This window comes from Cygnus olor, chromosome 1, assembly GCF_009769625.2.
Source record: "Cygnus olor isolate bCygOlo1 chromosome 1, bCygOlo1.pri.v2, whole genome shotgun sequence".
NCBI classification, from domain to species: domain Eukaryota; kingdom Metazoa; phylum Chordata; class Aves; order Anseriformes; family Anatidae; genus Cygnus; species Cygnus olor.
In genome coordinates this window covers 64965187-64989896 of record NC_049169.1, presented here as the reverse complement: position 1 = coordinate 64989896, position 24710 = coordinate 64965187, and the positions used below count along the sequence as shown (strand labels likewise).

The 24710-nt window shown below is 38.3% G+C and overlaps 1 protein-coding gene across 18 annotated transcripts in view; it reads right to left on the bottom strand.

Annotated features, from left to right (window-relative positions):
* Window positions 1-24710, bottom strand: part of WNK1 (WNK lysine deficient protein kinase 1) — a 106030-nt gene that overhangs the window by 39954 nt on the left and 41366 nt on the right. For 12 of the 18 annotated variants that reach the window (XM_040562188.1, XM_040562195.1, XM_040562215.1 and 9 more), the window contains exons 5-9: window positions 7300-7388; window positions 5699-5918; window positions 5174-5510; window positions 3905-4092; window positions 647-904 (exon numbers count right to left, since the gene is read on the bottom strand). In XM_040562188.1, coding sequence (XP_040418122.1) covers window positions 647-904; window positions 3905-4092; window positions 5174-5510; window positions 5699-5918; window positions 7300-7388 — 1092 coding nt within the window. The remainder of the gene's footprint in view (window positions 1-646; window positions 905-3904; window positions 4093-5173; window positions 5511-5698; window positions 5919-7299; window positions 7389-24710) is intronic. The other 6 variants (XM_040562250.1, XM_040562286.1, XM_040562306.1 and 3 more) reach the window with 1 other exon arrangement.

Sequence of the window (24710 nt, the reverse complement as noted above, 5' to 3'; positions counted from 1 at the left end):
ACTCTTGAAGAATTCTTCCTACACTTTGAAAATTAGTTCCATATACTTCAATTACAAACAAAAGTTTTCCAGAGCTTATTTTATGTAAATTAAAGCCCCAAACTGAAAACAGACTACCTCCTATCCTGCAAGCTATATTGCATCTGACCTTTTGGAATACATGGGGGTATGTATGGCTTCTTTCCATCAAGCACCAGCCAAAGTGTCAACTCCAATTAAAACTTAAAGAAAAGTCCTCAAAAGTATTAATACTCTGAACTTCTACTATCACTACACTACCTCAGCAAACCAAAGCTTCTAGAACAACCAGCCACAGCAACTAAGCTTTAAAAGCTGGTTTGTGCAAGGCTTAATTAACATTGAATGCCTAAGAACTAGTCTTCCCCTTACCTTCCGTGGTACAACTGAATAATTTCCATTTATTTTTACTATCCTATCCTAAAATACAAAATAAAATGTTATCAGTGTTTGACTATTTAAGTGTACCACTTCTCAAGAAAACAAAAACAAAACAATAATCTAGCAGCACAGTAATTAGGAATGAAAAATTAACTTTTCATTTTTTCATTTTAAAAATGCCCGAAGCCTAGGATGTATTTAATGATAACTTATCTTACTGTGCCAGGAGGCAAATGGTAACACATACAGGACTGACAGAGAGGGAGGGCAGGCTGGAGCGTCGATGCTTGCGTGGAGAGGCAGAGTGCATGGGCAGGACACTTTCCAGGGCTTTAGAAAGCTTTTCTGCAAAGGTTTCTTCAGGGACAGTCCGAAGGTAGAAAGGAGAAAGAGGTGCAGACAGCGCTGGTGGTGGGGTGCAAGGAGCACTGAGAGGGATGCAGGACATAGAGGGAAGAGCAGGAAGGTGGGGGACACAAACTGACATGCTACGACCACGTTGAGGCTAAAGGAGGGAAACAAAAGTTAAGAATTGAACGCTTAAAAAAATAAAAACAAAACTAGCAAAAACTCTAATGAGATAGAAAAGAAATGCAGACACACAATGATAGGCCCAATACTGACTACTATGTGTGCAAAAAGATATGAGAATGCTGAATGAATGCCAACATACACCAGGAACAGGATATGCACCCCTAGGAGGACTCAAATTTGCCTTAGGTTAGTGAACAATGAGGAAAGTTCCCTAGCACCCTTACATGAGGCATGTGGAAGGCAGAAAAGAAAAGAGAATGTTTTCTCTGGGGCTATCAGTGTGGTCCATACTGTGTATTCACTCCATTTGGGAGTCTGACAAATAAAAAAGCCCTAAGTTACTGATGAGCTTTCGTTTATTCTTAGTTTAGCGAGTGGATGTGTGTTTGTACTTATCACCTCACCAGTCTCCCTGCTTGGGCACCTCCCTGAATTAAGTGAACTGTTTACAGTTGGCTCTTTATTAACTAAAATGTTACCATAAAAACTTTAACATCACATATTCTACAGCAAGAGTTGTGGAAGAAGTTGTTTTAATATGTGGAAAATTTAGGAAAAATTAGTCTTAGACTAGTGTTTTCCAGACAGTGGGCCAATAAAGTCACCAAGATTTTGTAATATTGCCACAATCCAGAAGGCCATAGGGTCAAAATCCAACCAAACTGGAAGAATCAGAATTAGACTTTTGTCTATTTGTTTGTGTGTGTTTTTTTTTTAGGGTGAGTGGAAAGGTTATGTTTTAAAGAGACAGCCTTCAACTGCAAGATTTCCTTCTCTAATTATATGTGCTCCTCCTATGGATGTAATTTCTTAAGATAATTCAAATCAAATACAGAACTCCAAGAAAAAAAAAGTCAAGATCTCTAGTGGAGATCTGATTTTAAGTATTTCTGATACAAGAAATCTTGCTAGACTGCTCAAGATTTTGGAACAGAGGCATACAGGACCTCAAAGGATTAAATATTTTACCCTTAATCTTCACCTGTTCCAAGTCAGTACTAGTTATACATGTAATTCCTGACTAATTTATCTAGCCTGTTCAGAAACCTCTACAGTGATGGTGTCTACAGTACGTCTTTGCTGGTTAGAAAAAAACCTTTTCCAAACAATAATTCCTTGCTCCTATTTAAGCTTTTGTTGTTGTTGTTGTATTTGACAACAGTGTTGTGATCTGATTAGCCTCTTCTTGTGTTATGGAAGAGCTTTCTTATGGAGAGCTTTCTCTCTCCTCAAGCTCATCTTCCATAGACTCAACTCAACTCTTTCAGTCTTCTCACATAAACCCTGTTTTGCATATTCCTAGTTGTGTTTTTTTTGTCACTCTCCTCTGAATTCTCTCCCAATTTACCCTCAACTTTCTTCATCAGGCAGGGTGTCCAGAATAGACTTACCAAAGGCCAAGAGCAACAGAACTACTTCACATAACATGATGTTTGCCTTTTTCACAACAGCATGATGTTTTTGACCATGTCCAGCTTGTGGTCCAATATAATCCCTGACTTTTTTTTTTTTTTGGCAGAATTGCTGCCTAGTTGGTTGTTGCTCATCCTGTACTTGTGTAGCAGATTATTCCTGTTTAGGCATGAACCTTGCTCTTGTCCTGATTGAACTGCATTCTATTTCTTTTTAGGATCATTTCTCCAGTTGTCAATATCATTTTGACTTGTCATCCTGTCTTCCCAACAAACTGTTAGTAGTTCTTGCAGTGTTCTATTCCGTTCTGTCAACCTTCTGGTACCGCGGTCGTCACCATAGAGCATGAGCACATTTTAGGAGTGAACTAAGCAGCTTGACTTTACATCTGTTATGTGCTTGTTTTCCCATCCCTCTCAAAAGATTATGGTCTTTCAAGCTGGAAGCTAGCCATCCCAAGGCAGTGAAATGGCTTCTGGTCCAAGATATGCTCGCACACCAAAATATGTCTTATCCAGAGCAAGAGCTTATTTAGAGGGCTTGAAAACTCATTTGCTCAGGGACTAGCAGTACCACACAGCTTCAGGCTCTGACTGAAACCAGGATGTTTTCCAAAAACGTATGAACACCAATGATTCTGTAATCGAGTCCGCAAGCACAAGTACCAAAAAAGTGAGGACCCTCAAGTCTAAGGTATTGCATCATCTCCCTGCATGGTATTACCACATAATAACAAAATGTCACTGCCTCAGGTTTTGATTCTTTTAAAAAAAAAAAAAAGACAAGGGAACCACTGAAGACAATGTAACAGTAGCAGAAGTTCTACTCCAGAGTTGGAATAGACTTCTGCATGGTCTCATACTCTTACCTAAAACATACCAAGGGAAAAACATACCAAAATAAAAGGGCAACACAAATGAACATAGTAGGAAAAGTATTTGTGCCCAGTGCAGACTTTCCAGGGTAAAGGAATATGCATGGCAACTGATGAGCAAATCAACGCAAGCTAGAAATAAAATTGGGAACAAGGGCGTGGGGTCTTTTCAGTCTGGAGTTCTCACATGCAGCATTCTATAACAGTTAAAAAGATCTTACCTTCAGAATCTGTAATCAAAGTCTCACAGAACATACATAGTAATTTCATATTTAAACAGCAGCTCAAATTGTTCTAGCCCCTCCTTCAAATCAAAGTAACAGCTTAACTTTAACCCCGGTAACTTCATATACACACAAAACACCTTCTCAAGTGAGATTTAGTGCTTATTTTCAGTCTTGTACTAGGAATGTTATTTACATCCATTAAAATCTCTACCCCAAAGCTTTTTTTTTTTTAAAAAAAAAGCTTTAAAGACAAATATACCCTTGTATTTTATTTAACTAGACTCGGTCACCTTATAAAAACAGGCCATTAACTGCTCCCATACAAAATTTGTATTGCATGCAAAACAAAACATACATGGAAGACTGCCTGACAGACTTTCCTCTCACCTTTAAAAAGAAGGAAGAAACCACAACCAAATATTTCCATGCATTTGTGATACTGTAAGTTCTGGCTTACCACTGCAGGTGGCTGATATCCTCCATGCTGTTGTGACTGCACTTGGCCAGCTGAAGCTGCATACCCCTGGACTGCAGCTGTTGAGATTGGCTGGTCATGTTGGGAACCATAAGACACAGTCTGTTGACTGCTCACACAAGATTCAGTATAAACAGATGACCCTTGGCCACTGTCAACTGTCCCGTCAGCTGCAGAAATTAAAGACAAAAATCTGCGTTTCAATAACTGCAGTCTTGTTTCATAACTTGAACGTATTATAATAGAATACTAGATTGCATTTGTTTCATGTCACATAGACTTTATAAGCATTTTACCTCTGCTAAAATTTATGTTGGTAGAAAAACTGAGTTTTTTTTCCTTTCTCAATATAGTAACTCCTTACCAGTATGCCTTCCCCTAACCTCTGAAAAAATCAGTAATTTCAGGAGTTCTTTGGAAAGATACTTAAAAGTAAATTATGCTCCCTATTAAACACTGAACGAGAAATAAAAATTTAAATTCCATTTGTCATGAATGATCTTTCAGTTTTGTTTTATTACTTTTACTTATTTTTATATAGAAGTATAAAACAGGTTGGTTGTGCTGGCTGGTAGATGCACCTGAAGTAGGTATAATAGAGAACTTAAAATCTCTACTTCCTTAGGGCAGATAGCAATTTGATAATTTCACCGCTCTAATATGGAACTTATCTAATATCATTATTCAGGTAGTTATTCAAATGTTGGGATGCCAGACAACACTCCCAACTTTTCCTCATCTTTAGTATGTTCATCTTTAGTATGTAGAACAGGAAATGAAACTTTTCCAGAAACTAAGTTCTGATCTGAACTGCTTGCAACAATCTAATTATCACCTTAAACAAAAGTTAGTGACAATTCGTAGAAGTTTTTCTAATACTTCTAACTGCATTAGTGCAAAAGTATGCAACCTTCTGCATGACAAGAATATATTGTCCCTGCAGGAGGGCACCAAGAACTAGAACATGCGTTCATACTTCAGGTGCCTGAGTTTGCTTAGTTTATTAACTTATAACAAAGGAAAATTATTTTGTGTTAAGACTGAACTGCAAATTACACAGTTGACTTGGCTCAGCTAAGGCACATGAATGCATCTTCTTTTGGTGTGCGTTCCATTGGCCTTATTTTCTTCAGCAGACAGCAACATCTTAAGATAATTAGTGCTATATCCACCAGAAGTTCAAGACTCTCTAATGGTGGGGGAAATAGTGTAAGTGCAAGAGTTCCTAAATAAATCAACTGACACACTTACAAAGAATGGATATACTGGGTTGCTGGAACTGAAGTTGTTGGTGTTGATCAGCTTCTGGTTCTTCAGGCTCCACTTGTGTAGAAACTGATGCTGAAGTAGTGGGGACAGGAGTAGTACCACTGACAGATACAGGATGCTTTGACCCTGCATGGGAAGCACTTGAGGGTTGCTGTTGCTCCAGCTGCTGCTTCTGACTACCTTCTTCCTGAAGCTTCCTCTCCTGTTCTTCTCGCACCAACTGACGCTGTTCTCGCTTTCGCTTAATCAAAGATACCCTGTCCTTGATAGCTTTCGCCATTGTCTTGTGATCCCCTTCACAGACATAGCCAGATTCCACCTGAAGGAGGATATATTCACAGAATTCAGACTGTCATAGACAGCCACTGTTGCGGTACTACAACATAAGCTATCACTCTCTTGCACTAACTTCTCAGTCACAAACTTCTGAAGTAGTTTTATTTCTAGACATTAACAGTAAATGCAGAGGCTGATCCTTCAATGTTTTGTAAGACCACCACCACTTACCATTTCCTGTGCTACATCCTCTGGGACATCTCTCTCCAAGTCAAAGGAAAACTCTATTGCCTCATTATCTTTATATTTGCCCTTAAGTTTTTTGATGTCTTCAATTCGCAGCCAGAGTTTAATGGCAATTTTTTCTCCATCGTCTTCCTCTGCTAGTTCTACCCGTACTCCAGTCTCTTCTTGGAAGAAAGCATGATTCAAAAGGTCCTTAATAGCATATCTAGCATATTGGGAAAGAATGTAGAAAGCACACAGTTAATAGGTTTTCATAAATTATTAAGGAACGTCCTTGCCTGGTGATCTGCTAAATTTGTCTACATTTCATGCTTCCTCCCATTAATCCTCCCATTAATTTGACAGCTTACCATTCAGATTTCTATATAAAATCATGATGGAGAAATACAGTACAGATGCAGTAAAGCTATACATTGGTCAACAGAAATGCCCACAGATTTTACATCAACAGAACTGAATAGGCTATGTATTAATTAAAGAAGAAACAGTTTGGTTTTACTGAAGGTTAAGATCTAACACAACCCATAGTCCCCAAATCAGATCAGTAATAATGAAATATATATTTCAGTCTATTTCATGATATTGTCAGAAGTCTCATCTAGCTAATTCAATGAGAATTAGCTAAGCACCACATGATTTCTTTCACATTCTGTACTATCTTGAACCACTTCGACTTGTATCATTTGGCACAAATACCTTTGTCCAGAAGGTACCAAAGGTCAATTATGTTCTTATATACATAGCGTAACAGCAGTAGTCAAAAAGCTAATTGTTTAAGCTAAATGGCAAGGAAGAAGTGACATGCAGCCACAAAATTAACTCAGAATGGAAAAAAGACGTAATTATTTCAAACAGCTTTTAAGCTGTTGTTTTATGAATAGAAATTAAAAATACACAGCAAAACCATCAGATGTAAAACTTCAAGAACAAATAGAATGAAATTAATCTATCTCCATAAACTGACAAAACAGGCTCCAAACAGGATAGTGGGAAGCTATAGATGGACAGAACGCTGAAGCATTCTTAAACTCAACACCCAGTAAGCAATAACTATGTAAATGCAGAAAGTGAAACAAAACCCACAAATAAGCCATTAGAGCAGCTACAGGTTTTCTGTAATGGTATAAGCTAATCACTTCAAGTAGATGTCATCTTGCAGAAAATTTGAATGAAAATGAGCAGGAAGAACTTATAAAATAAAGAGCCCTCAAAATAATCAGCCATAAATGTCTACAGAATCAAAGGGACAACAAAAAACAGGACTATGGAATGAGGAACCAACCAAATAAAACCATTATTACCTGGTAAAGTGGAAAGACTGTCATACACTATTTTACTGATGAGGTCAAAGCTTTAAAGGATCAGTAGAATTTGAGTAAAATGACTTGGATGGTTACTATAGCTTTTGCACTTTTCCTGGCATTAAGGCTGTAAAGCAAGTGTTAAATAAGAAGCTGCGAGAGAATAGATCCTGCAGAAGTAATAATAGCTTCCTAACTTTCATCAGACCCCAACAACTAACTGTATCTGGTATTATCACAGTTACAGAGTCAACAGTAATACCTCTATCTAGAAAGAAAACTTACCTTTCGCCTTTGTTTTGCCGAATGCACCCCTCAATAATCTCCTTCACTTCAGGGATTGCTACTTTATCAAAGCTGGCTGGCTTGACACCCTGGAACATACAAGTAACAACAAAAGAACTGAAAGGCCCACTTGATTTAACTTTCAATTGTGCAAAAGTTCACATACAAACCAACTATTTTTATTCAATAGGTAACTGGCCCAAATTGCCCACTAGTGGAAATTACCAAGAAATCTGCCCCCAATCTTACTGTTCATCTATTTGCTAGTGAGTTTTTCAAACATGGATTTTTTTCCCCATTTCTTAATTAGACCTCCATTACACTAGGTATTGGCAGTTAGGTGCCAAGTTATGTTAAGCATACCATTTAGTTTCTACAGAAGGCATGATGGTTAGAGAAGAATAAACATACTAGACTGGGAATGGAAATGTTTCCTACATAACGCTAATGCACGAACCCACATGATTAACTTAACAGTCTTCAAAGGATTCTGCTGCTTCCCAGAATGTTTCCAACATGCCATTATATGAACTAATTTTGGCAGAGTGATTTTAGGGGAAAAACATTAGCCCAGAATGATCTGACTGAATCATTAAATAACTTGGTCAGTGTTTAAAAAATAAAAAAAGACTTTCTTGTACCTTAGCTCTTCCTAGATCTACTAATCTCCAACCGTACTCTTTTATGATTACTGCTGAGTTCAGGAAAGTTAACAGTATGCACCTTTCCAATTGCTCTTCAACAACACATGACAATTCTTTCTCCAATACATGTTAAAGCCATTGGGGGGGGGACAGAGGGAAACAAAATTTAACTTCAGTCAACTACTCATTTCAGTCAAGTAAATAAACCGTAAGATATGCTCAGTTGGGTATTCTGCAAGCACTGCAGGCACAGAAAGCCAAACTCCATCATTTAATCATGTCCAAAAGCTCTATTTCAGGAGGTCAGTTGTCCAACACAGCAAAATTTGGCACTCAATTTTACCTGATTCAGCCTTTAGCTTCAAATACTGTATTTTAGGACACAAGAGAGGATGGAGCCATCTTGTTTAAATGCTGTTATCTGAAGTGCCCAAACTTTCAAACCAAACAATCCTGAAATCAGTATAACTTGGCACACAATACTACATGTTACGAGCCTTCAGTTACTACCTACCACCTACACGGGACACATCTGACCCTGTGTCACTGGCGAATTGCAACTCAACAAGCTAAAAACCACAGAGTGTAAAGTACAGATACACATGAAGCAGTAATACAAGCAGCATGATCTGTGTCCTAACAAGGAAGTATTTATCTCAGCATACCATTAGATACCCCTCTCACCATTCTTCTATTGTCAGTAGCGAGGAAGCCTTGAAATGGAAAGGGTCAAGTCTCTGAACCACAGCCTTTGCAACTGCAGACCATCACATTTAAGGGAACATGGACTTAATATGACAGTAATTTTAATCTACATTCAGATACTGTTTTTCTTAGTAATTTTCATCTACATTCAGATACCATTTTTCTTGGCCAAGCATTGCGCTACACTGAATTCAATATGCTCACTACCTAAGATACACTCTACCACACTCTTCCAGGAGAGGGCATAGTGAACTTTAACAGATGCAAATGCAAGACTGGAGGTGCACAAGCACCCAGTCAGTCCTTCACTGAACAGTAGCATTTGCCATGATGTTGTACAAAGGTGTTGTGATCACATCTGGAATTTAAAAGAAAGGACAAGAACTACAGAAAGACGCAGATCTTTCACTTAAAAACTTCCTGTTAGAACAGCATTCTGGATTTTCTATTTCTTTGCTCTAAGATTTGCTCCTACGAAACTTTAGCAATTGAGATTCATAGAACTGATGAGTATATTGTGACAAGAGTAAGCCCTGAAACACAGCCTGTCAGTGAACATTAAATTAATTCTTAAAAGTTTCAGTGAACATCAAACTTTTGAAGATCAGTGCCTCAGCTGGTAAGACACCAGAGCAAAGATTGCCCGAGCAAATTTTAATACTGTAACCAGGTCACATCATAAGTCTCCAGCTACATGTCACAGAGCAATGCACTCTAAGAGATTCATAAAACTTGGTTTTGCATTTACTACTTGCATCAAGTTCCCATTGCATTTGTCTCTGCTCATACAGCAATGATGAGTCACAGAGACATCCACCTTTAACCATGGCCAAGTTTAAAATGGTCCCAGCTGCTCACGTTCATATGTGTACAAGATAGATCTTTCTACATAGAATAAAATGCTCACCAACATGCACATATAGGCAGGCATAGTCTGTGCAATAGTTATTTGTGTGCTTGTTGAATAGATTTATATCTAAATTTGCCAGAGAAGTCACCTAAAATTTACCACATTCAATACTTCTAAATAGCCCAAGTTCCAGCCATACCAGCAGCCCACATGTATGTTCATTTATACTGTGGCAGTAAAAGGAAGGTGTCAGATCTGTGACATGATCTCATGTCAGAAAAACTGAAAACTAAGATGAATACAAGACAACTGGTACAACAACATTATTAACTTAAAGAAACCAGAATGTGAGCCTTCCTGTTGCCCATTTGACTACAAGCTCTGCTCTTGCACGATGCCAGGGGGAAAAAAAATAAAATCTGTGATTCAGTCTGATACTATGTGTATCTCTATTCTGAAAGAAGTTAAATACTTGTGCAAAGTGTTTGGGACCTTCCATAAAGGCCATTTTGGATTATTCCTTTTTGTGAGTTCCAAAACAGTAGTTCAGTTAAGAAGAAAACCCCTCCAAGACTCTTCCACCACACCTTCCACATTCCTAACTGTTACTCAGAAAATCTGGGAGACCTTCAGACTAGGGCCTAAAACCAATACAGGACTAGGTATTCAAGCACCTTTCTTAGCTTCTTCCACAAAATTGCTGAACTCTAGTGCTGGCCAAGCATCCCTTATGTTAAAGTTTAGGCTGTTTAAGTAGCATCAGCCTTAAAAAAAAATTCCCCTCCAAGTGTTGCAAATGTCAAACTACTTCACAACGCAAGACAGAAGATAGTATTAATGATAATCAATACATCAACCCAGAGATGCTTTTACAGCTTCATCACACCATCACAGAGAAACCAAAGGGGAGCCCTGCAATTCAAATAACCTTGATGTGTCCTTAAAAGCTCAGGAGCTGGGCAGCCAAGCATACTTTCATTAGATTCCAAACACAAAGGCGCTGAAGTACATACTAAGCAACTCAGTGTTCCTGGTTTCAACACTTCACACTTACTGCAAGACTGTCATGTTCTTACACACTTCTCATTCTCTCCCCAGTCTCCAAACTGCTTAGAAAAAACACACAATCCAATTTTTTTTTAATCTATTTATTCCATTAATCAGAGCTAAATACCCAAATCCTACTAGCTTTTTTTTGTCTTAATAATTTGCTAAGGAAATGAAAGGAAGAGCTCTTGCAAAGGAAAATAAAAGTGTAGGTAGGTATAACAGGCACACATGAAATCATAAACATTTTCCCAAGCTATTATCTACAACAGCATAAACTGGCACTGGTACTGAAGGCAGCAGTCTCCTGTTCTCCATTGCTCTTTTCCACACCCACGTCATTTCCCCCCCTCTTGCTGGCACAAACCTTTATACAGCTGCATAACAAACCAGATCACTGCATTTATCAGACTTGAAACAAACTCAGCCAGGTTCACTACATTGTGGCACAAACTCTGAGGCTTACAAAAGGAGCACTAGGGCTATAGCTAACAAGGGCAGAATCGCTTCCCTTGAAAGCAGTGCAAACTTTGAGTAAACTCACTAATTTTTACATTTTGAAAAGCCATCCAAAACTTTAAAATATGGGCACATACGTAAAGTAGCACAAGGTACAACTGATGCAAAGCTGGGTATTTACTAACACTTATCTTAGTCTTCATTTTAAGCACAGGAAATTTCACGTTTCACTTAACTTAGATATGATAAATTTTGTGATTTTATCAGATTTTAATCAGGTAAAAAAATTGAATTCCAAAATTGTAACATCCACATTTGTATAGTTATATGATCCACTAAAAGCAAGATCTGTAACTATTAAAAATTCCGTATTTTCAAAATATTTTAAACACAAGAACTCCTCTTCACAATTTTTGCCTAGAAACATGGTATTTTGCATCAGTGCTCACCAAATAACTGAATCAGTGGTTTAACATCTCATTGCAATTCAAAAGATACTGAAAATATCATAAGAGAAGATACAATCAGTGCTGTATAACTTATTATACAAAAAAAAGAAAAAGCATCATGTGACCTCAGCAATCCTAATTTAAAAAAAAAAAGATGAAAAATAGCAACACAGCTTGGAAATAGCAGGAGCAACAAGTGTTCTAGCTTTGCTGTTCAGGATTTTAATGTACATTAGGAAGTTGCAGAAAAAGTATCATCGAGTTTAAAAGCTGAGGAACCATTCCATGCAAAACAGTTCAGACTTGTTGAGAATTCTGATTCACCACCCCCCCAAATCCTTTACTGCAGCTACACACAATTATTCTGGAGTTGACACTCTCACCTACCTCTTTAGTGCAATCCTTGTGAGAACAGCAACAACAGTGGGAATTAACAATTACAAATACGGGACAGATCTCTCTTTTTGTAAAATCCATCAGGAAAAGAGATGCACACACCAAAGAGTTAGCTGGGTGTTAATTTCCGATGGGAATCCGTTCGGCTGTGGACTTAACGCACAGCGGAGGGAAAGCAGACATCAAAGTTAGAAGGAAGCATTGTTTTCTGTTTGATACCCTTTGTACTTTTCCAAGTCCAGTACATGAGGCTGCAGAGATTCAAGCTCAATATCTGCTTTTGCCACTCAAATTCTGAATAGAAAGAATGAGTATAAGCAAGAGGTAAGCTTGTCCTTTCCTGCCTGCCCAGCTAGCTGCAAGGAGGAGGAAGAGGAGGCAGCACAGGGAGCCTTTACTTCCTGCATGTCCCCGCCTCCCCGGCTGGCTGCTCTCCTATTCTCCACCCAAGTTTTCTGCCATAGTTTACGGCTGCAGGAGGAACATCACCCAGCTCCACGCTGGCTTTGGCAGACGTACACTTCTGAACTGAAGGGAACGGATCAGTCAGTATGTTGCTCTGACCCGAGGTTGCTGGCACTAATTTTTCGCTAGAAGGGAAGGCAACTGCTGTTTCTCCTCTTCTTTCCACAGAGCTACATAAGTACACTTACAGCTGATAACTTCAATTTAATCCCAGAAGAACAAAAACTTGCACTAGGATAACACAGTATAGCCCGTCTCCCTCTTCCCTAACAATTACGTTTGCTACCATTGCTACCATCATCTGCTTTTCTTTTACTAGGTGCTTAACGTAAGGGAATAGGTATTTAAGGAGATTCTCAAACTGCTGGACAAATTTAGAAGGCTGTGTTGTTGCTTCTTTTATATCACGTGCATGAATATAATCTGGAGTTATATTTCCCAACGCCTCTTGCTCTGTTCCAAACCCAACATGAAGTCTGTTGTTTTTTTCTTCCCCTGGTATCTAGTTTCAAACAGCTATTGCAGAGCTTGCTTTCTAATAAAATGAGTTGTTCACAGCTTCCAGGCTTTTTTTGGAAGGACAATAGCAGCAATGGTAAGAAAGCTCACATACACAGCTTTAAAGTGCGAAGTGAACAAACACATTTTGATAGCTAGTGAGGATAATTTAAAATTGAACGTAATAACAGCTTATCAAGAGCACTTCTCAACCCACAAAACAGCAGACTTAGTTCCCCAAGTATACCAAAGTTATACCAATATTGTTATACCACACAACACCAATGTTGCAAAGCAACACCTTTTCATCCTTCACTGGGCATTTTAGAAATCCCCTCCACCAACTGCAGTGAAATGTTAGAGATATCAAGGGAAAAGAGGTCCTAAAAGATACTGCTATGTTGAGTGGCCTTCCAACTGCTTAGCTAGACTCTTACACCCTCACATCAACTAACTATTAACTATCACCTCAGTTTTAACGGTCCTTACTGCTATCTTCAATAAAGCACATCAGAATTTCACTTGCCAGTGTTTATAATTTGTTTGTCATTGTTACAGTGGCACTCAAACCCAATGACAGCAGGTTTTGTACAGTCAAAGCCAACCTACTTCCCAGGATCAGCACCTAACATTCAACACATTAAGGCTGCACTTTTCTGGGGTGCACCACATGAGATGTGAAGAATATTTGAAGTGTTTCAGCTTTTAATATGCACACAGTGTACCTGTCCCAGTCTAACCACAATGTTTGCTTGGCTCTTTGCAAAACTACTTTAACTGCAGAGCTTGAGAGGAATTCTACCGTAACTGATTAATCTTCTCAAACAAAATGTTCAAACTCTGCAGTCCAGAGGCTAATAGAATCAGCAGCAAAGTCAAATCTCAAAAACAAAGTAATTAAAAGTCTCTATATTTTCTTTTTAGCCAAGTTGTTACCATGCTAGTTTAAGCCAGATCCAGGCTGCCACAACCCATTAATTCAAGGAAACTTGACAGAGCATATGATTCCAGTGGAAAACAAGCCAAGGATCCTACCTCCTTCCCATAGTCTCACAGAAGCCCTCAGGCAACGGTATATATGGCATTTAAATTGCTTTACCGTATGATCTTCTAAAGGTCACCACTGGCTATTAGTTACTCACCCAGCCCTCAAAACCTACAAGTTTAACTATTTCACCCCCTTTTCCACATCTAATCCCTCATCCCAATACTGTTCTATCATCTAGAAACAATCTTTCAGACTTCTTTCCTTATCTCACACAGAGTACATCTATATCATAATTCTCATCCCAGTTCAACTGAATACCTGCCTATCTATTATGAAAAGACCTCACTCAGCATTTAGTCAGTTCAGAAGAGATACAGGTTGCCTACAGAAGCTGCATTTTATTGTCCTTGTTAAAAAGAACAAGATACAGTAGAGTTCAGAAAAAATTAAAATGATGCAGCACATTTAGCAGAAGTGAAAATTGAGCTTCTCTGATTTCAGTATTTCTATAGTAATTAATTCTGGACAATTGATAATTCTGTCAGGAATGAAATCAGTAAATCCTGCAGAATAAGCTCTGCACAAGATCAGTATCCTAACAGAGTAAACAGTAGTACTGCAGTACAAGCAATAGAAGCAGATGAAGGCTTTCAATGAGCTAGTCAGCTCACAAGCCTCTACTTAGACCATTGTCTTGGACAGTTTTGCCCTGTTCTGAAGAAAAGCAATGACTGCACATTTTGAACCTGATACCTTTTGAACTTGCCTAATCTACCACCAGCCAGACCAGAATTCCCCTCAACTATTTAAGAAAGCTCTACACCACTGAAATAGCTCAACCAGTGTCTTCAGTCTGCAGAAGCTGGAGATGCAACATTCACCCCCCTCTCCCCTCATCATACTGGCATGCAAGTAATCTAAGTCCCATGATTCTTAAATTTCTCCAAATCAGCAGTCTTCAAACTTGCAACAGATAACCGTGTATGTCCAGATTTCACACTCAGTTATGAAGACAGTGGAGGCAATGCAGTATTTATACAGGCCTGCTTGCCACAACCTGACTGATCAGTTTGGAAACTATTTTCTCTTCAGTGTACCATGTACTCTCAAACAATTTGAGATGTTAGTAAAAACAAAAGGCTAGTCATATACTTAATAGTAAAAACATCCCATGCATACATGATTGAAGTTGTTATATGCCAAGATACATTTGCAATATAACCATTCTACCCATACTAACTGTTTATTCTTTGAGTTGTGAAGTTGCTTCAGAGAAGTATCTAGTTATTTGTATGAGAATCTTTGGTAAAAAGAATAAATCCATGTTCCTTGTCTGACTAGCTATCACATCTTGCTGTCATCTCCACATCCATATTCTACAACTGATCTCCAAGCCCACAAGCTGCAGGACAATTACACTGCCTGCTCATCCAACTGCTTTGCCAGCACCTCAATACTGTATGTTTTACTCAAAGCCAGAGAATTTAGTGTTCAAAGCCTTACAACTCCACGTACTTAAAATCCATCCCATCAGCAAATCTAATTTAAGAAGCTGAACTAGCACTAGTCTTAACTCTTTAGAGAAATCATTGGTTGTTTTCTTTCCCAGCACTCCCAAGTAAAAGGCTGTAACAATGTAAAAAACACGGTATTTGTGGTAATATTGAATTGTCATTTATACTATGCTAGATATACATCATACCTTACAATTACCACATTGACTAGTTACCTAGCCCAGCACACAAGGGTTTTTAGGTTTTTTAGACATGCAAGTTCTCACAACAGAACCTCCAGGTAAGTAAGAACATCAACCTGTTTCAAAAGTCTTAAGAATCTGAATCCCTTATGACTGACTAGTTGAATGGATAGTTTTAGGTAAGAAGTAGATGAACTAATCACAGCACCTCTCGTAACTGCAGCAACCCTCTCCAATGAATAGAAGAAATCACACAATCTCTAGAATAGGAAATTTAGTAATCAAAAGGCAGAACACAATTTCTTCATGTATAGCTGTCAAACCATTATGATATAGCTGCATGTAATGGTGGAAAGGGCCTTGTTTAGAAACACACATGATAAGGATAGAAGTTCTTCCAAAACGACAGTGACTGCACAAGCAGACTGGGAACTAACTTGGCAGTTTTTATTCTTCCACAGGAGTATAAAGGTAAGATCAGCTTAATTTATTACACAGTTGTTAAACTTGACACTTAGAAGCAGGAGTACTGCCTTTGTTATCTGAACAAGAACATGCAGTGGTGCACATCGTGAGCTAGCTAAATGAGCCGTCGTTTTGCTGGGATTTTAGCTTGGAAACGGCTTTCAAAAAAAATGGGGGCATGCCTAGACACGCATCTCAGTGCTATAAATATAGAAATGCCACAGTGACACAATATCAAAAACAAAAATGTCTTTCTTCTATTTTCAGTATGGAAAATATATTTTTGAAAAATCATGTTATATTAGTTGCATTCTCTGCTTTAATTAGCTATCATTCTGACAGAAGAACATCATGTAGCACTCATCTTAGAATTTAAGTACAGCAATAATAATTCTAAAGCCACAGATAAGGTCCAGTGGACTTGGAATTGAATTAAAAAGAACAATCCAACATTGAATCTTTTCCATGGGGCATAAAAACATATTCACTGCCAGAACTACCGCTTAGAAGATAACTACTAAAAGGCCTAGGATAATGTTGCAAACTCCAAAAATAGTGCACAATTCAGACAATGCACCAAAAGTCACTATCTCACTATCCCTTTTATTTTCTGACTTATTAGAATAGGAGCGAGGGACTTCTATTTGCGTACCAAAAGATTCAGTTTCAGAGGAGGGTCCTAAGAAGTATCCCTGCTACTCGGAGAATTATGATGGTAATAGGTGGTAAGGTAGAATCATCTGAAAGGTATTTACCTTCAAAAGTCACAAGCTCAGTGTTAGGAAGCCGCAAAACACCTTCACTATAGAGAAAAGCAAGACTCTTTTTTCCCTTTAGCATAAAAACATTACGCACAATAAGCAATGGAGTTTCTCATACACACTTTCAAGCTTGGTGTTTCTCTCATCAAAAACAGTGTAGGCAGGAAGACTAGGGAAGAGATCATCCCCTTGTACACAGAACTGGTGAGGCTCCACCTTGAATAGTATGTTCAGTCTTGGCCCCTCACTACAAGAAGGATAGTGAGTTGCTCGAGCACGTACAGAGAAGAGCACTGAAGCTGGTGAAGGGAGCAGAGAAATGGCTGAGCCCCCCAGAATTGGGGCTGTTCAGTCTGGAGAAGAGGAGACTGAGGGGAGACCTCATTGCTCTCTACATCTACCTGAAAGGAGGCTGTAACAAGGAGGGTGTCTGTCTCTCTTCACAGGTGAGAAGTGATAGGATGCAAGGAAATGGTCTCAAGTTGCACCAGGGAAGATTTGAAGTGTACATAGGAAGAATTTCTTCACAGAGAGGGTGGTCAGGCATTGGAATAGGCTGCCCAGAGAAGTGGAGGCATCACCATCACTGGAGGTATTCGAGATGTGAATGTGGCACTTAGGGGTGTGTTTTAGTGATGGGACAGTGGGTCAGGTTGATAGCTGGACTTGATGATCTTTAAGGTCTTTTCCAACCTAGACGATTCTATGATTCTCTACTTTTGAGAATAAACTAACGGCAAATTTTCATTCAATTTTGGTAGCTTTCACTGTTCTAATATGGGAACAAAACAAAGCATTCAGATAGGCATATATGCTCACATGTTATTGCCTGTTTTGGGAACAGCTCGGAGTAATTTGTAGAGACCTATATAGGGTTTTCATACAATTTTAGTGGAGTTCTGGCCTATGAATCACATAACATCTCAAAATAACTTTTTTTTTTTAAACTCATTGCCCCTGTGAGCTTCTGCAAGACTAAAACTTTCCTGAAGTCAACCCATTTCTACCCAAGTGCAACTACAGCAGCACCGTTGTTAGGACAAGAAATAGCAGCCCATTCGTTGTTAATGTCAGTACTTTTGACTAGTGCTGACAAAAAAATATCAAGCTATCAGTCTCCCCATGGAAATCCTTAGTGTGCGACTTCGGTGATTCATTAATGGTTCTCCTAACACTGCAAAGCCAGGCATTTTCAAACACTGACTACTTCTCTGTTCTTAAGAAAAGAGTCACCTTCCCATCTTTCGTTAAATTAAATTAACCACAGTTAATGTAAGAGCTATATAAATGTCTGTACAGGATAATATTAGATAGTAGCATCACAATTTAACAAGGCCAGATCCTTTAGAGATATTGAAGTGTGTTGGTTTTGTGGTGGTTGTGTTTTTTTTATATATACACATTGTTTACTCAATATACCATGGGCTAATGTAGGCTTATAAAAACACATTTAAGAAGTCTGCAATATAACCAAATTTTTGAATTTCACATCGAAAAAATGTATTAGATCTTGATTTTCTGCACCTCAGCTCACATCCTCCCCCCATTTTAGTTCCTGATCATTTTAAAATCATACACAATTTAAAATTAAGACAGATCCCAAGCTCAACAGTGATCAAAGTAAGAAAAATTCCCTTTCACTTCAACTAAATTCTTTTTTAAATACAATATTGACATAACAGTGTTAGCTGTAATCTAGAAGCTTTTGATGCTGAATAGTACAAATGCCTCTTAAGACGAACTCATAAAAGTGATCTACTTTTAGAAAGGAATTCAGTTGAATGAGTCTTTTTCCTTCCAACTTCAGATATATAACCTAGCTTTGTAAACTGTGTAGCATGTTACATTGCAGTGTTCTAGCTGTTTCCTGTTGTTTCTTACTTAGATCATTGTTATTTCTCTAAAAAGAGGGACTTAACTAAGACAAAACTTAAGATATTAATGCTTTGAGACCTAGTATTCCTATTTTGTCCCCCTTCCATTTTTAAGGTTATGTATTTCTGAACTGATGACTCAGTGACTGTACTTTCACTCAGGAAGATTCCACATTCTTAAAGAAATGCGGTTTAAAATGCTTGCAACAGAGCTGAATGGCTACAAAATACAAGCAGCAGAAGCTTACATACTCTTTAATCATAGAATCATATCACAGATGTTGATGCATCTCTGTTGATACAGCCCAGGATGCAGTTGGCCTCCTGGGCCGCAAGCACGCACTGCAGGCTCATGTTGAGCTTTTGATCCACCAGAACCCCCAAGTCCTTCTCTGCAGGGCTGCTCTCAGTGAGTTCCTCTCCCTACCTGTCCTCTTGTACAGGTTGTCCTGACCCAGGTGCAGCACCTTGCACTTGGCCTTGTGAACCTCATTAAGCTCACATGGGCCCACTTTTCTAGCTTGTCCAAGTCCTTTTGGATGCACCCCTTCCTTCTGTTGTATCAACTGCACCACTCAGCTTGGTGTCCTCTGCAGACTTGCTGAGGGTGTACTTGATCCCACTGTCTATGTTGTTGATAAAGATACTGAACAGTACTGGTCCCAAGATGGACGCCTGAAGGGCGCCACTAGTCACTGGCCTCCAACTGGACATAGAGACACTGACTGCAGGTCTCTCTCTGGCTGTGGCCATCCAGCCACATTTAATTCATTATTTAATTCATTTAGTGTGATACTGAGGAATTACACCTGGTGTGCTTTTTTTTTTTTTTTCTCCTATTTGATACTTAAGTGCCTGAATTTTCTTCTTTCAGTCAACACAATTACAATAATTTTCTCTTTCTTACTATGTTTCCTGTGCTTGGTTGGAGGCTCAGGGATTTTCAGTATGTGCTTTAACAAAAGACTACTTGCTTTATTAGAGGGTTCCCTTTCCCTGCTTTTCCAACATTCCTTACCAATGCTTATTCCCACTTGAAAACTTGGTAGGAAGAGTGTCTCTATGTATATGAATGAGGCCAAGAAACTAAGTTATTCAAGGTAAAGGAACAGAGCTTTATGTACACTTAACAAATCTCAAATTGCTTCTAGAATGTAAAATAGGATATTCATCAATATTCATTAGACAAGTAAAACTAATCACCAGTCTAAAGGTTAAGCATTTATATTTGCTGCCTCAGATGTCTTAAGGAAACAAAAAAGAAGACAGAGGTAGGATGACTTACCCATTTCATCTCTAAGGAAAATAAAGAATTTAGTTGATTAAGTTAGGCAATTATGATGTCTAACTTTTAAGTCACTAAAGAATAAATTAATTTAATCTCAACTGACCAAGCTGCAGCACTTCATAAGTGACTGGTTTCTAGCCAAGAGAATGACCTTCACTCTAACCAGTAAGCTTCAGTTCCCACAAGCTAGGGAAATTACAGCTTTTTAAACCAGTTAGACACTGCCTGGTCTGGTTACTCATTATGTACCTTGTTCCCTCAGGCCTTTTTTAAGCTCTGTACAACAGAGATGAAAAAAAGCTGTGCCCATTCTGTGGAACATTTCAGTACAGAACATTTTGTGTTTTACTTTGTTTTCTTAAGTCAAAATGCAAAATGTTTTTTTCTCCTCATCCTAAGGCTCAGAAGGCAGATATTTGTTTAGAGAAGAGACTGGACTTTTGATGAAGGCAAGGACAAGTCTAAAACTTCACTTTGTCCAAGTAAGTGTGAAGAAAATTAAGTATAGAGAACAAGACTATCAGGAAAATTTAAAAGGTAAGTTTATATAACGGGAGGGGGCAAAAAAAATGTTCTGCTCACACTCATGTTAGATGATCAGTACATTTAAAACCGAGGATGGTCTTAACTTTTTTTGGAATTAACATGTTTGGATTTATGTTAGTGACAGTCATACAAGAACGAGATGAATCTGCATAATAAACCCCATTAACTGTCATTTTACTCATCCCGGGACTAGTCAATCATCTAGAAAATTTGACTTAGATATACAAGTATTAGAGATGGAGCAACCAGTACCTCTATGCACTTAGAAAAATAATCTCTGTGCTACAAAAAGAAAGCTTGCAGGAAACAGAGAATAGAAGTAACCAAGGTCTGTACCGCATCTGTGAGTAGAGAGCAAATGTAAGCCTAAAAAAAAACAACAAAAAAAAACAAACTAGCTTTTCAAGCAACTGCATGGGTTACATGTCACACCAGAGGCTGAGACAAAGCAGCTGAACCTATGCAGTTATGCCTTCACTGCGTTGCTTCCCAAACAGACTAAATTAAGAAATCATACTTAAGATGTCTGTTCTATAAATATCCGTTTTCACTTAAATACACGTATAGCCCGTTTCAAATATATTCTTGTGACAAAATAATTGAAATATGCATGAAACAGGTCAAAGAAAGAATACCAGTTGAGAGGAACGGTGTCAGACATGAAAATCTTCCCAAATTTTACCAAGATCTTATTTCACTTTTTTTTTTGTATAAATAATTACGTGACAATTAAGTACCATTATCACATTTTGTATTGAACTGCCTGTACTGCTTGATACGGTTCAGACTTGCAAAAAAAAGGTGGGGGGCACTGCATAACCTAGTACTGCATCATACAGTTTGACACAGCTGTGACTGCACAACTGGGCAGGGGCAAAAAAAATCACAGGAGCAGACAACACTACCTTAATGGGTAGCTTTAATTAATAGGTAGCTTACTTTCCAATTAAAGGCTTAGGTGTGTTTTTTCTGAGGTCATGTAGACAGCAATAAGTGCCCACTGGGTGCATTCAGTCCCAGCTGAAGAGACTTACTGATTAAACCACAGATTTTTTTTTTAATAAGATAAAAATCCCAGAAATAGTAACTTCTTTAAGTACTAACTACTCATTTATTTAGAGCCATTTCCAAAGAACAGTAGAGGATAGCTTCAAAGAGGAATATATGCTTTTTGTGGAGACAGAATTGTAACATCATGTTCTGATGAAAATAGAGGGAGGCTAGACTCTTATACCTGAGCGAGAATACATGCAGGTATTTTCTATTCTAAAGAAACTGCTAGTGATAAGGTCTGGACTGAATGTGGTAGAGCGTGCAAATACAACCAGAGGTAAATACTTTGTGTTAAACTCTCCCTGACTGCTTTACCAGAACTGTAAAACAACGTAACACCTTGGCCCCTATAACTTGCAGACAGTTGTGTTCGTTGTTTTTTTTTTTAAACTGGGCTTTTACTCAGATTCTTCTACTAAAAGAAGAATTCTTCTAAACAAAGTCAAGCCAGAAAACCAGTTTAACAATTGTTTTCCATGCCAGGGAAAATTCAGGAACTTCACCCCAGCACTCCTTTATTAAGGAAAAATAGGAATTTCTCAATGAGCACATAGACAAGATAGACATCCTGCAAAATGACAGACTTGTGCAGCACTGCTGTTGTACACGATGCAAAGCAACAATAATCAGCTGGGCCAATAAGTCTCATCACAAAGACAAACTTCAGCCTTTAGATTTGATATCTACGTCTCTGCTTACCTAACTACATTACTTCATCAGAAAACTGCTTCCAGAAAAAAAAAAAAAAAAGAGAAGACCCTGAACAGAAGAGGTAGAACACCCATATATTCTGAGCAATCTTGGCAAATGCCTCAAGCCAATGCTGCAGTATCACGCATCAGCTAGAGCCATCCTAATCACAAAAGGAATAAGGTCAGAAAGCAACGCAGCTGAAGGCCATCCTAGAAGAGAGATCAACGTACAGACAAAACAGGAGAGAAGAATGTAAGCTGGTAGTACCAAGTCCAGAGCTGACAGGACACCATAGACATTAAGACACCCTTTATAGGTTTCTCTCCTAAGCAATAGCTAGTGTCTAAGCTAACACAGCAACTGTGCTTTTTACCAAGGCCAACAGTTCCTGCAAAAGGGTAGAGGGAAATCAAACAATTTAAATACTTATCTCCTGCACTCAGTGGTTGTACGTTTTGATCTTATTGCCTTTGGAGTTTCAGTGTTTATGACCTTTTTATGATCTTTTTTCATGATCTTTCAATGACAAACTGACATCACCATCTTTCCCTCTGGTCTTTGTGTATGCATCTAGGTAAAATAATCCTTCCATTTAAGGCACAAACAGAACTACAGCTCCTACCTCGACAGTCCTAAACATTCCTAGAAAAGCAGCAAACTAGAGGTTTGAATTGGACGTGCTAACCATCTACCACAAACCACAATCACCTTCTAACCTAAGTTAAAAGGAAATGTTTTGGTAAGTACCTTTGAATGCATTCCTACAGGAAGTTTTCCCAATCCCTTCTGTTATTGATGGTTCACACACTGTCCTTCTAAGTGCTGAATTTCTCTGCTGATTCACCCCTCAACCACAACTACAGATACTGGCAAAATTCCTGAAGTATCCTTCAAAATGCGAGTAAGAAAATCTTATTTTCTTCTACAATGAGCAGAGGACAAGGGTAGAAAACTGTACGGCTCTTTTCACATTGGTAAAAAATACAAAGAGTATTTTATTTCGCTTTCATAACATGCTTGTGCTGCCCGTGTTATGGAAGGACCACTGAATTCTCCATTGTCATTTAAGACAGGTTTATGCTTCATTTCTAGATAATATCATTGTTTCTTCATTGAAAGTATTCCTTGAACGCTAATTCAAGTGTTTGTTTTGGATTTTGTTCTTTTTGTTTGTTTTAAAATAGACTGCTTTGTGACTGTAATGCAAAGAACAACAAACCCAAAGACACCAAGATACACAGCCTTTCATTCTCTGCCTAGAAGCAGAGAAATGTACATTTCATTTTATTTTCTTGTCCTTTACTCTTTCTGAAATCAAGTAAATCTTTTCTTTCATATAAAAATGCATTTTAGAGATATCAAGCAGTAGATGAAACAGCAGGAAATAAAATCAATGAAATTCAATCTGTGAACCACCAACAGCAGAGAAGAGTAAAAAATGTATTAGGACAGACCAAAAAATTACCATTCAATGTTTCTCGTCCACTTAGAAGTTCAACAGTCAACCAAAAACAGTGGGGAGAAAGAAGTATCAAGTTTGTCATAGGTACAAGAAAGAAGCGGTAAGTAGAAATCCAGAAAGTCTCTATATAAATGTGTCTGCTACAAACCCCTACAAGACTTTCCAATTGCTAAGTACTTCACAGACCAGGGAAATGACAGACCTGGGGACTTCCAAGCCTGGGACTGTCCCAAAAGCTGATTACTCTCACCATAGCCCAGTCCCTAGCACACTTTAAGGAATGGAAGAGCAGCTGCATCAGATACCTGTTTGATATAAAGTACCCATCCATACTGAAATTATGTTTCTTTGGCTCTGGTCAATATACAAACCTCAGCATACTAGAAGATACCACTAAAACTGTTTTGCTAAGCTACTTTGTTTTCTTTCACTGATCCAGATAGCTTACACGTCAGAACATGCACAGTTAACCACTACATTTTACCCGTGTTCCTCTTGATTTAGAAGATTACAGTTAAGTTCACCAACATACCAAAAAATATACATATATATATAAATAAAACATACTCTAACACCTGTTCAAAAAAAACACCTATTTTTTCTCTTCCTCCTCCTGTGCCTCTCCCACATTCCCCTTCAAGCAAGAAATCACGTTTTATTTCACCAAGCCTTCCTTCAGAATTTATTGCTTCTACCATGAAGGCCCTTTCTCCCCGTCTGCAGTCAGCAATTATATCTGCCTTTTATACTGTGAGGTATCAGGAATAAGCATTTTTCCAGACCTCAGCAAGTCATTTGTTATTAAATCCTAAACTTCTCAAAGATAATACACACCAAAAGATTAACAGGAGTAACTCTTTCCTCAATTTGTAGACTAGTGAAAGTCATTTTCTCCCTCTGTATGTGTGCACAGATATTCTGAAAAAAACAGTGCAAGTTCTCGCTTCTCCAAATGGCCACCTCACTATGTTCTTTCTGAATGCTTAGATAAGGCGGCTAAATGTATGCAGTTAGTTTTACTATGCTGCTGTACTTCTCGTGGTACTGTTTTAGAGACCAGCTGTAGTAAATC